The sequence below is a fragment of the Notolepis coatsorum genome, assembly GCF_963971535.1.
Source record: "Notolepis coatsorum genome assembly, chromosome: 6".
Taxonomy (NCBI): Eukaryota; Metazoa; Chordata; class Actinopteri; order Aulopiformes; family Paralepididae; genus Notolepis; species Notolepis coatsorum.
The window spans coordinates 43939880-43953846 of NC_140170.1; the positions used below are offsets into that span (position 1 = coordinate 43939880).

The 13967-nt window shown below is 46.4% G+C and overlaps 1 protein-coding gene across 1 annotated transcript in view; it reads right to left on the minus strand.

The window, feature by feature from the left end:
• Positions 1–13967, minus strand: part of slc7a5 (solute carrier family 7 member 5) — a 79208-nt gene that overhangs the window by 2842 nt on the left and 62399 nt on the right. The window contains exons 6-8 of the mRNA XM_084316664.1: positions 11548–11651; positions 8708–8804; positions 6582–6731 (exon numbers count right to left, since the gene is read on the minus strand). Coding sequence (XP_084172790.1) covers positions 6582–6731; positions 8708–8804; positions 11548–11651 — 351 coding nt within the window. The remainder of the gene's footprint in view (positions 1–6581; positions 6732–8707; positions 8805–11547; positions 11652–13967) is intronic.

The window sequence follows — 13967 nt, forward strand, 5'->3', positions numbered from 1 at the left end:
TCAAAATCAATTCACGAAATCCCTAAATATATATTTTTCAACGTTCGGTTCCTTGCGATAATGGTTTCGACTTTCTCATAATCTTAAAAGCTATAAATCAACAGTTAGCTACAATAAATCCTACAGATTAGCCAAGATTAGCCGAGCAGAAAGACTCTACCGTACTTTTCGGACTATAAGCTGCTGCTTTTTCCCCCATTTTTCGACCCTGCGGCTTATATAACGGTGCGGCTAATCTATGGATTTTTACAGCTAACTGGGCTCGCTCCCTCAGCTCTGTGACCGTCAGATCAGACTCGTAAATCTGCTGCAGCAGTGCACGCCTTGCCCCTCCTCCTCCGCCTCACAGTCGAGCCCTCCTCCTCCCCCTCACATTCGAGTCCATAGCCAGCAACCAGTCAGACGTTAGCTCCCGGGACGATTAGCCACGTTAGGTAGCCAGCAACCTGCCAGGTACCGACGTTAGCTCCCGGGACGATTAGCCACGTTAGGTAGCCAGCAACCAGCTAGGCAGAGACGTTAGCTCCCGGGACGAATAGCCACGTTAGTTAGCCAGCAACCAGCCAGGCAGAGACGTTAGCTCCCAGGACGAATAGCCACGGTAGTTAGCCAGCAACCAGCCAGGCAGAGACGTTAGCTCCCGGGACGAGTAGCCACGTTAGTTAGCCAGCAACCAGCCAGGCAGAGACGTTAGCTCCCAGGACGAATAGCCACGGTAGTTAGCCAGCAACCAGCCAGGCAGAGACGTTCGCTCCCGGGACGAATAGCCACGGTAGGTAGCCAGCAACCAGCCAGGCAGAGACGTTAGCTCCTGGGACGAGTAGCCACGTTAGTTAGCCAGCAACCAGCCAGGCAGAGACGTTAGCTCCCGGGACGAATAGCCACGGTAGTTAGCCAGCAACCAGCCAGGCAGAGACGTTAGCTCCCGGGACGAGTAGCCACGTTAGTTAGCCAGCAACCAGCCAGGCAGAGACGTTAGCTCCCAGGACGAATAGCCACGGTAGTTAGCCAGCAACCAGCCAGGCAGAGACGTTAGCTCCCGGGACGAGTAGCCACGTTAGTTAGCCAGCAACCTGCCAGGTACCGACGTTAGCTCCCGGGACGATTAGCCACGTTAAGTAGCCAGCAACCAGCCAGGCAGAGACGTTAGCTCCCGGGACGAGTAGCCATGTTAGTTAGCCAGCAACCAGCCAGGCAGAGACGTTAGCTCCCGGGACGAATAGACACGGTAGGTAGCCAGCAACCAGCCAGGCAGAGACGTTAGCTCCGGGGATGATTAGCCACGTTAGTTAGCCAGCAACCAGCCAGGCAGCGCCGTTTGCTCCCGGGACGAATAGCCACGGTAGGTAGCCAGCAACCAGCCAGGCAGAGACGTTCGCTCCCGGGACGAGTAGCCATGTTAGTTAGCCAGCAACCAGCCAGGCAGTGCCGTTTGCTCCCGGGACGAATAGCCACGGTAGGTAGCCAGCAACCAGCCAGGCAGAGACGTTCGCTCCCGGGACGAATAGCCACGGTAGGTAGCCAGCAACCAGCCAGGCAGAGACGTTAGCTCCCGGGACGAATAGCCACGGTAGTTAGCCAGCAACCAGCCAGGCAGAGACGTTAGCTCCCGGGACGATTAGCCACGTTAGTTAGCCAGCAACCAGCCAGGCAGAGACGTTAGCTCCCGGGATGATTAGCCACGTTAGTTAGCCAGCAACCTGCCAGGTACCGACGTTAGCTCCCGGGACGAGTAGCCAGGGTAGGTAGCCAGCAACCAGCCAGGTACCGACGTTAGCTCCCGGGACGAGTAGCCACGGTAGTTAGCCAGCAACCAACCAGGCAGAGACGTTAGCTCCCGGGACGATTAGCCACGTTAGTTAGCCAGCAACCAGCCAGGCAGAGACGTTAGCTCCCGGGACGATTAGCCACGTTAGTTAGCCAGCAACCTGCCAGGTACCGATGTTAGCTCCCGGGACGAGTAGCCAGGGTAGGTAGCCAGCAACCAGCCAGGTACCGACGTTAGCTCCCGGGATGAGTAGCCACGGTAGTTAGCCAGCAACCAGCCAGGCAGAGACGTTAGCTCTCAGAACGATTAGCCACGTTAGTTAGCCAGCAACCAGCCAGGCAGAGACGCTAGCTCCCGGGACGAATAGCCACGTTAGTTAGCCAGCAACCAGCCAGGCAGAGACGTTAGCTCCTGGGACGAGTAGCCACGTTAGTTAGCCAGCAACCAGCCAGGCAGAGACGTTAGCTCCCGGGACGAATAGCCACGGTAGTTAGCCAGCAACCAGCCAGGCAGAGACGTTAGCTCCCGGGACGAGTAGCCACGTTAGTTAGCCAGCAACCAGCCAGGCAGAGACGTTAGCTCCCAGGACGAATAGCCACAGTAGTTAGCCAGCAACCAGCCAGGCAGAGACGTTAGCTCCCGGGACGAGTAGCCACGTTAGTTAGCCAGCAACCTGCCAGGTACCGACGTTAGCTCCCGGGACGATTAGCCACGTTAAGTAGCCAGCAACCAGCCAGGCAGAGACGTTAGCTCCCGGGACGAGTAGCCATGTTAGTTAGCCAGCAACCAGCCAGGCAGAGACGTTAGCTCCCGGGACGAATAGACACGGTAGGTAGCCAGCAACCAGCCAGGCAGAGACGTTAGCTCCGGGGATGATTAGCCACGTTAGTTAGCCAGCAACCAGCCAGGCAGCGCCGTTTGCTCCCGGGACGAATAGCCACGGTAGGTAGCCAGCAACCAGCCAGGCAGAGACGTTCGCTCCCGGGACGAGTAGCCATGTTAGTTAGCCAGCAACCAGCCAGGCAGTGCCGTTTGCTCCCGGGACGAATAGCCACGGTAGGTAGCCAGCAACCAGCCAGGCAGAGACGTTCGCTCCCGGGACGAATAGCCACGGTAGGTAGCCAGCAACCAGCCAGGCAGAGACGTTAGCTCCCGGGACGAATAGCCACGGTAGTTAGCCAGCAACCAGCCAGGCAGAGACGTTAGCTCCCGGGACGATTAGCCACGTTAGTTAGCCAGCAACCAGCCAGGCAGAGACGTTAGCTCCCGGGATGATTAGCCACGTTAGTTAGCCAGCAACCTGCCAGGTACCGACGTTAGCTCCCGGGACGAGTAGCCAGGGTAGGTAGCCAGCAACCAGCCAGGTACCGACGTTAGCTCCCGGGACGAGTAGCCACGGTAGTTAGCCAGCAACCAACCAGGCAGAGACGTTAGCTCCCGGGACGATTAGCCACGTTAGTTAGCCAGCAACCAGCCAGGCAGAGACGTTAGCTCCCGGGACGATTAGCCACGTTAGTTAGCCAGCAACCTGCCAGGTACCGATGTTAGCTCCCGGGACGAGTAGCCAGGGTAGGTAGCCAGCAACCAGCCAGGTACCGACGTTAGCTCCCGGGATGAGTAGCCACGGTAGTTAGCCAGCAACCAGCCAGGCAGAGACGTTAGCTCTCAGAACGATTAGCCACGTTAGTTAGCCAGCAACCAGCCAGGCAGAGACGCTAGCTCCCGGGACGAATAGCCACGTTAGTTAGCCAGCAACCAGCCAGGCAGAGACGTTAGCTCCCGGGACAATTAGCCATGTTAGTTAGCCAGCAACCAGCCAGGCAGAGACATTAGCTCCCGGGACGATTAGCCACGTTAGTTAGCCAGCAACCAGCCAGGCAGAGACGTTAGCTCCCGGGACGATTGCTACCTAGTGTTGGCTCTATCGTTCTGTGAGCTAACGTTAGTAACTACCTAGTGTTGGCTAAGTAGCTATCGTTAGTAGCTAGCTACCGTTACCGTTTAAACAAAAATGTTAATAAATGGGAGCTTCCTCAAACAGCCATCTCTTTCCCGACAATCCCCTCTGTGCACGAACCCTTACATTATGGTAATTAAACATTAAAACACCTGCGGCTTATAGTCCAGTGCGGCTTATATATGTACACATCATTCAATTTAGCTGCTGCGGCTTATATTCAGGTGCGCCTTATAGTGCGAAAAGTACGGTATATGCAAATGTTGTAACACATGGCAACGCTTTTATCCAACACGCTTTTACGGCTTATGCCTCACATTCACCCATTCACTCACATTCACATAACGACAGCAGGCGACCATGCGAGGTGCCAACCTGCTCATCGGGAGCAGTTAGGGGTTAAGTGTTTTGCTTAAGGACACTGACACGCTGCCAGGAGCTGGAATCGAACCGGGAACCTTCACATTACCAGACAACCGCTCTACCTCCTTAGTCACTGTCGCCCCGAACCTAATCTATCGACTTGCCTAGAAAATTGCAATGAATCGTGAATCAATTTTAATTCAAACTGTGAACCCCACAATTTTCAATTGAATCAAAGTGTGAGATTCACAAATATTTCTAATTAATTATTACTGGACCAATGCACTTGTAGACGCTCACTTGTTTTTCCTCTAATACTAATATAACACAAAACGAAATTTAGAGGTGGAGCAAATGCATACAAAGTCAATGGAAAGATGCAAACAAAGCCAAACAGACACAGCTCTGCTCTAGACGATGCAAAAAATAAATCTTCTACTACCTGTACCTCCCCTCCCCTCTCCCCCATGCTGCTATGGTGCCTGAATTTCCCCAAGGGGATCAATAAAGGAATATCTTATCTTATCTTATCTTAAATGCTGTTCGCTCAAGTTGAAAATGTTACAATTTTTGCAAGAAATTGGCCAGGCGTGATGAGAGTGCGAGTATATTTCTGTGTATCCGACATCTTCAGTTCAAATACATAATAGATAGCTGACGAGCTGACGGGCCAAATCCTAAGACTGATCCAATCGAATGTCGCACTGGTAAACAGGAAGTGATGTCGCACTGGTAAACAGGAAGTGATGTGCTAATTGTTAACACTTTGTCCGATTTGCTCCAAACTTGACAAATGATGTTTGTCCCACCGGAGCAGCAATAGCCTGTGTAGTTAAGTAATTTGGCCTCAAGGTGGCAGAATAATTCTCACAAAAGTACAAAAAAAAAAAAAAGGAACTACTCCTCTTGTCCGATCATGATGAACATGTAAACGCACTGCGGACATCCTTCTAATGTTATCAATGTAAAAGTGGTCAACATTTTGATTTAGTCCAACAACAAAAAGATTCCCTACTCTTCTCTTCACTTGAATCTCACTAAAACGCTTGAGTGGTATATTATCTAGGGACCACCTTCTTTGAAAGCTATGCCAAATAATTTGACGGGGGGGGGGGGGGGGTTATTGATGATTTGGGGGCGTTTCAGGGATATACTCTTTGATGCAAAAGCCAGGCAGCATCGGTGCTGCTGTATCGAGAGGCTATTTCCTAGATTGCCGACTCTAAATGTATCTCGTCTAACTCAGAGTGATCTGCTGAACAGAATGAATGTGACAGAAAGAAAAAGGAGAGAGAGAGGAAGGGGGACAGAGAGAGAGAGGGAATAATGAGGAGGTGGAGAGGTTGAAAGAGGGACACAGTGCTGCTACTGTCCTACCTCCCCAGTCTCTCTCTCTCTCTTCACGCACACACACACACAGAACGCTAGACCAATAGACCCATCTGGCCCATTTCACTTCACTGCCCTATTAGACTCCGCCCCCCAATCAACACACATCGCCATGCCAACAGGCAGATGAGTCAAGTCAAGGCGGTCGATGGGTTCCCATTAGGGGCAGGAGGGAGCGACACACACGCACGTTATCACAATGGCAACAATGGCGCTCTGTGTGTCGGGCGGGCCTGCAGTTACAGATGGACTTACCTTAAAGGCCAGGAGGCGTAGAGTGTTTTAAGTCAACCTGTATGGCTCACTAAGTGGCATGCATGTCTGCAATACCGTCACCGACGGAATGCCGAATGAACGTGTACACAAACAAACATGACTAGTACACAGACACACACACATACTCACAAACCTGTAATATGGATGAATGTACAGAACATATCCATATACCTGCAGATACACGATATATTCATGCAAACACACATGGATACATGCACATGAACACACACAGGCAAATGTCTGTACTTTATATGCATGCGCAAGCCCACACACACACACACACACACACACACACACACACACACACACACACACACACACACACACCTCTGCTCCCCTGTGTCTCTCCCTCTCTTTCTTTCTCTCTCTCCCTCTCTGTCTCTATCTCTGTCTCTACACTGAATGGTTGGTTAGCTTGGAACAAACAAGGAACATCCTCCACTGCCAAATCGGACTTCAGTGTCAGACTGTAGCGACAAAGGAGACTAAATGAAAATGTAACTCCCTCTCTCTCTCCCTTCTTTTCTTCTCCTCTCTTTAGAAAACCTCCCGTTTCTCTCTCACTGGTCCATATTAACTGTCGTTCCTCTCTAACCAGTCATCCGTTCTGAGCCCTTCGAACATCGCCAGTCATTCTTATTGGTCCTGCTCATTCCAGTTGACCCATCTCGAGCCCCGCCTGCTTTTCATGATCCTCCAATCACAACTGTTGCTTCAAGTTTGTCCAAGGGAAGCAACAATTGGAGGATCAAGAAAGAGATGGTTCAATTGGGCCATTAGAAAGATTCTCTCACCCCTTATTGGCTAGTCTCAGAGAGTTTGGCTCACCTTGATTGGCCGTTCTAGCTCGGGCTTCTTGTAGCGCAGGTACATCATTCCAACGATTGCCATGGCGATACAGAGCCAGTTGAAGAAGCTGAAGAAGTTGATGACTGAGAAGATGTCGTTGGAGAAGGCATAGAGCAGCGTCATCCCACACTGAAGACATGGATAGAGGGATGAGAGGTGGAGGGATGAGAGGAGATATGGATGGAGGGATGAGAGGAGAGAAATGGAAATGAGGAGAGAAGTGGGGAGATGAGGAGAGATGAGAGTGATGGGGATGAGGAGAGAAAGGGTGAGGAGTGATGAAGAGATGAGAAGAGAGATGGAGAGATGAGGAGAGATAGAGATGAGGGGAAAGATGGAGAGAGATGAGGAGAGATTCGAGGAGAGAGATGGAGGAGAGATAAGGAAAGAGATGGATGGATGGATGAGAGGAGAGATGGAGAAGAGAGAAATGGAGGGATGAAAAAGGGGATGGAGGAATGGAGGGGATAGAGATGGATGGATGGATGGGGAGAGATGGAGGAATGGAAATAGATAGAAGGATGGATGAGAGGAGAGAGATGGGGAGAGATAGAGGGATGGATGAGAGGAGATATGGATTAATGAAAGCAGAGAGGTGGAGGGAAGTAGGTGATGGAGGTGAGAGACCAATATAGAGAGGATGGAAGAGGGGGAGAGAGAGAAAAATACATTAATAGTCAAATCAGTGGACACAATTGACTCGTGTGTTTTAGCCATTTTCGTGTTCCATCAATGCCAAATGAATGGAATGTAAAGGAAGCATTCTGTGGGAGATATTGGAGTAGAGTAGATTGTTTCTAGATTGTGTATTATGATAAGGATTCACATGTTATTCCTGTGCCCCAGGACAATTCAGTCAATATTTTGTGAACATGCACCACTCTGCATGTCTATGGAGCAGCCCTGGACTTTACATCCAGGTGACATTACAGACGTCAGATGTCTAGCTTTAGCAGAGATGTTCATACTGAACTGTCCTGGGGAATAGGTAGAACACGTGTGGATTCTTAAAATGGGTGACATTCCCCTTTAAAGATCCCCTCCACCAAAAACAGATTGTTCATAGTTAGCTCCTCATGAAGGCTTTGATATACAGGGTGTTATTTATGTCACCAGAGTCATTTTCCACATTCTTCCCCTGGGGCATATAAAAAAAATTGTTTGGTTCCTGTTGGTTGTCAGTTAACACATTCCCCGCCAGAAACGGCTTAAGACGGGTTTCAAGTTCATGCGAATTCTGCCAGATCACGGCGTACAACGTTATTCTGATCATATTTCATATTTTCGCATACATCACATAACTGGGATCTGTTTGCTCCACTCTCATCGCCCAACGCTACGAGGAAGCTGCCGTGAGTTTCAGCGTTTTTCTTTATTATTAACCATACAAACTGCTCTGATCTATATATCACCCATACTACATGAAGCATTTAACGACTATCACGGAATTATAAACGACCCCCCCCCCCTCCGTTCACCCGCGCATGATCAGTCATAACGTTTAGGACCATGTACAGTTGACATTTTTAATATAGCGTGGATCGGCAACAAACTGCATTTGATGATCTAATATATGCATTTGTGCCTATATCTCACGTTCTGGGAAATACTGCAGAAAACGATAAAAACATATTTATACTCTAGAGACGGTATTTTCGTATGAATGTGTGAATGAAAAAGTAAAACGTTCCTACATCCTGAACGATAGATAATCGATGTTGAATGGGCCATAGTAATGTCAATTTAGCAATACAATTTAAAGTTATAGCCCTGCAAAGAAGGTGAACATCTCCATAGACTTAAAGTGGTGGCAGAGATCAAACATTGATGGATATAAGCGTGGCAGAGAAAGTGTTAAGGCCATGGGTAGGTAGGGAATTTATTTTATTTTAGTTATTTTATTTTATAAAAGAATTTCCCACGGCGACTATGGATAGGGATTTCTTTATTTAATTAAAATGTTCACAACAACATGGATGCATGTACGGATGGCCGTGGATGAGGACATGGATTTTGGAGAGCTTTTTTTGGCCACTTTTATGGGTGCCTGTTAAGAGGTTAAGACTGGGATGCAGGTGTTGGTTGGACTATACAGGACTACATACAGTGAAGATGAGAGAGGGGAGCGGCGTCAGCAGACTGGGGTGGATCATTGACAGCAGACTGGGCAGGTGACCCTCTCTGGATCCCACGAAGAACAACCTGAGAGAGAGAGAGAGAGAGAGAGAGAGAGAGAGAGAGAGAGAGAGAGAGAGAGAGAGAGAGAGAGAGAGAGAGAGAGAGAGAGAGAGAGAATAGAGAGAGAGAGAACATAGAGAGAGAGAGAGAGAGAGAGAGAGAGAGAGAGAGAGAGAGAGAGAGAGAGAGAGAGAGAGAGAGAGAGAGAGAGAGAGAGAGAGAGAGAGAGAGAGAGAGAGAGAATAGAGAGAGAATAGAGAGAGAGAGAACATAGAGAGAGAGACAGATGAGAGAAAGAGAGAGCGAGAGAGAGCGAGAAAGAGAAAGAGAGACATAGATGAGAGAAAGAGAGAGAGAGAGAGAACATAGAGAGAGAGACATAGATGAGAGAAAGAGAGAGAGAGAGAGAGAGAGAGAGAGAGAGAGAGAGAGAGAGGAGAGAGAGAGACATAGATGAGAGAAAGATAGAAAGAGAGAGATAGAAAGAGAGAGAGAACAGAGAGAAAGACATAGATGAGAGAAAGAGAGAAAGAACATAGAGAGAGAACATAGAGAGAGAGAGAACATAGAGAGAGAGAGAACATAGAGAGGAGAGAGAGAGAACATAGAGAGAGAGACATAGATGAGAGAAAGATAGAGGAGAAACAGAGAGACAAGAGAAAGATAGGGAGAGAGAGAAAGATAAAAAGGAGAGAGAGGGGCAGACAGATATCAACTAGGGCTGGGACTTTATCGCGTTAATTTAGATTTTTTGTATTTTGTATTTTCACGCTGAATTTTTGCGGACCAAAATCACATTTTCATACTCATTTTCCGTGGGATTTTTATAAACGTTGGACCTGTACTACATAAGACTTCAGGCTATGGAACAGTTATGTTTTCCAGCTCCTACCTCTCAGCTGGAACTTAAAAACAGGCATCTGGCAACCACTAAACAGACATGCGAGTACACAAAACGTTTACTTCAGTGTGTTCAAACCTCTGTTACTCTATTTCATTAGCAGTCAGTGATTTTTCTTTATTGTGTAAGAATGTTACCTCTCAAAGGAGACCAGACTCATGCATGCGCTATAAGTATAAGAAATCGCAAATTAGTGTTTTTCTTAGGCCATGTTTAGACGGAGAGAGACTGAACAGAAACCGCAAAAGTCGTCTTGCGGTCTCACTTTTAATGTTGCGTTTAGACTAGAGTTTTGGGATGGAATTCTGCGTGCAGACGAGGCTGTAAAGACTCGAGACGACGAAGCCCCGCTGTCACGCGATTGGCGCAGATGTCACATGACCAGAAACGTCAGTGGCCAATCAGATCGCGCAAACCGAACGCGGAACTCCCTCAGGTCGTTGAGACAACCAGGCATGCTGTGAAGACCCGCCCTACTCTGCGCCTCTGATTCGCAGACTGTGGGTGGGGGAATGTGATTGGACCAAAGCAGAGTCACACAGACAGTGGCTCCAGTCACTAATAGTTGCAATAGCCGCTGGACTGATTCTTGTGTATTTAAAAGTACTGCCAATGTAGCCTTCAGATGATCTCTGTGGATATAATCAGACATGCTTGTTCGCTTTGTTTACGCTTCTAGGCTACTGGCGCATGCCTGTGACGTAAGCAGTACGCGACGAGAGCATTGACAACCCTTTCGTCATAGTTTTATGCGGTTTGACTGTTCAGATGATAGCGCGAAGGTGTATCGTTTTTAGGATTTCCACCCAGGAAGGTGGTCTCACTTTTTTGCGGATTCTCCCCGCAAAAACGCTGTTGCCGTATAAACAAAAGGCACATCCGGGGGGAAAAAAATCCGGATTCACCTGCTAGCGTTTCCGTCTAAACATGGCCTTAGTCTGACATGATTACACAAGTCTGGTTTGTTCATACAGAATACTGAAAAAATAAGAGAAATTGAGAGTCAATCAAGAGTTTTTTTCCCCAATGGTCAACTGTTCTGGAATGTACTTGAAAGTACTGCGTTTTACTTTTACCCCGAAAGTGCTTGAGTTTACAAAAGGTCCTTTGCGCTATATATATATTATTCCTAGAATTGCTGCACTTTGTTAAGAATGACATTGATCTGTTGGTCTGTGTAGTAGCCAATACAGGATTTTGCTGCTTAAACGTATGTATAATGTATATTCATTGATTCACTCTTATACCAAAATCCATTTGAATTGAACAATTTTGCTTTTCGCATTTAAATATTGATATGCGATTCAAATGCGATTAATTAACTATAAAGTCTCTAATTAATTCGATAACATTTTTTAATCGAGTCCCACCACTAATATTAACATCCGTGTGTGTGAATGAATGAATACAATTGTATTTTCATGTCATGTCCGACGGGATTATAAGACACGAAAAACAACAATTGAACATAACAACCACTTCCCATGGTTTCTAAGCGACACCGTGCTGCAGACCATCAGAGGCCAAACTACATCACATACATGTTGTTTTCGTGCGTTTATCCCAAGCTTTCTCTAAATATTCAGCAAGTGCAAAAACCCTGTGATAGAAATCAATTTTAATCTATCTGCATCACTAAACCACATTAACTAAAGGTTTTTACACCTGTCAAATAACTTTTTACACAACTCATATTATAGTGGACAATAAAACATAAAATGAAAAAAGTGTGTGTGTGTGTGTGTGTGTGTGTAAACATGTGTGTAAACATATGTGTGTTTGTGTAAACATATGTGTGTGTGTGTAAACATATATATAATATATTATGTGTGCGTGTGCGTGTGTGTGTGTAAATGTGTTTTCTACCTGGAAGATGTAAACAGGGATCCATTCACTGAGCCGAAACAGGACAGTCCTACGAACACAGGAATGATCCAGGCCATAGGACCTAAGTGGTAGTTCCCAAAGTCCTATGGGACACGTACACATAGATATACAGTAAACACACACATTCACATAGGCATCACACAGTATGATTAACACATGGTTGGCACCTGGAATAAACATTATACTGTTTAGGGCCTCTGTCATCAGGGGGGCCACACAATACATTTGTATATATGTGTGTGTGTGTGTGTGTGTGTGTGTGTGTGTGTGTGTGTGTGTGTGTGTGTGTGTGTGTGTGTGTGTGTGTGTGTGTGTGTGTGTGTGTGTGTGTGTGTGTGTGTGTGTGTGTGTGTGTGTGTGTGTGTGTGTGTGTGTGTGTCACTTAATTGTTGCCATGTTAGCAGCGCTGACAAATAAATTATGCTACAAAAAAGGTGTCCATAGCCGTTCACACTGCTATATCAGTATTCATTGAGAGTTTTTTGTCAAGTCGGGCTTAGTGTACTGTTCAGTGTATACTGTATAGTAGGGCTGTCCCCGACTAAAGATTTGGATGGTCGACTATGATTGGCCAAAATTTGCCGTTAGTCGACTATTGGTCGACAAAAAAAATTATAATGTTTAACTTTTTTTTTCTTTTTTTCTTATCATTCCATTTGGGCTATGGGGGTGCTTAATCTCTGAAGGAGTCGACTGAAGGCTTCTTGTCCTGATGGATACATCTTGATATTTGTCTAGTCTAGTGTGTTCATTAGATGGGTGAAATCCTCTTTCAGTGCCTCTGTGCCTGTTTTCGTAGGCAGTTAGCCTCTGGTATGCGTGCCATTAGCGTTAGCCACGCTTCTATGCCTCTTTTCTATTGGAAAGAATGATCATTCTTTTTTTTATATATATGTTCGACTAAGAGGTTGGCCAGTCGACTACGGCTCCTTTCGACCGATTAGTCGACTAATAGGGGTCAGCCCTACTATATAGTATGTATTCACCACAGCCTCTTAGCCGAGCATCTCAGCATTAGGCTATGTCAAGGGTTCTCAAACTTTATACCACGGTCACATACCCACGACCCCACTTTGGGTCGTGACCCGTAGTTTGAGAACCGCTGGGCTACATGGTGTGGGTGTAGTATGCTAGTACTGGATGTGTTTTTTTGTATTTTATTTTTTTATTATTTTTTAAACAAACACATAAACAAACATGACAACACACGATTAGATATACAAGCATTGTTAACAGTGCACATCAAATTAAATCACTGTTTAAATAAATGTCTTATACAAGATATGCCCCTAATACCTGCTATCTATTCCCCTACACACACATGCTCTTGCTCGCACCCCCCACCCTGGACCCCCCAATGGATAATCCATCCATTATCATTCGCCCTAACCAAACACTACCATTATATGCTAGCTTTTATTCTCTCCACCACTTCTAACCACATTGTCAATTTGGATTCATTGAGACCCAAAATTCTTGCTGTAGATATTTCTAGATAAATCACATCGAGATATGTAAGAATCCAGACCTTTCGGCAAATTTTTTCCGGTTAAATCCATCGTGATGCTATCAGTTTTTTAGCCACTGTAATACCAGATAAAACCAATCTCTTTAGCTGTGGATGTACTGCATACTCAAAAACATCATTCAGCAGTAATACAGAGGGGTGTACAGGTATATTCAGAATTAAGAGATTTGATAATTGCTGGGTCACTTCTTTCCAGAATATCTTAACTGGTGGGCAGTCCCAGTACATGTGCATAAATGTCCCCTCGTCCCCATTTGTACATAAGGAGCATTTGGAGTCTTGTTTAAGACCCATTCTGTTCAGTCTTATATGAGTCAAGTATGTCCTATGAATATAGTTAAGATTGATTTGTTGATGGTCCGGGTTCCTTGATGCAAGTCGAACATTTGCCCAGGCTTCTTGCCAATCAAAATCTATTTCCAGGTCTGGTATATCCCTCCTCCAAATAGAGTCTAGGTGGAGGGTTTCATACGAGGCCGTTAGTAATTGATGATAAAAATCTGATACAAAACCTCTCGATGTCTCTCTTTCATAGAAAAATGTGTGGTATCTGTGGTGTGCAATTGGTATCCTTAATGGAACACCGTGAGACTTCAAACATAACAATAATTGTGCGTAAAAATAATATGTGGAACCGGTGAGATTAAATTTTTTTTCTATTTCATCATAACTAAAAATACCCTGTTTGTTGATAACATCTCCTAATGTATGTATGCCTTGCTTTTCCCATCTAGGGAATCTTATAGGTCGTTTTCCAATCAGGAGTGCATTGTTATTGAATAAGGGAGTATGATTATGCCATTTATGTGGGTTAGAATATTTTTTTTGTGTTTCACGCCATATCCGGATCGCATGAGTAATTATGGGGCCA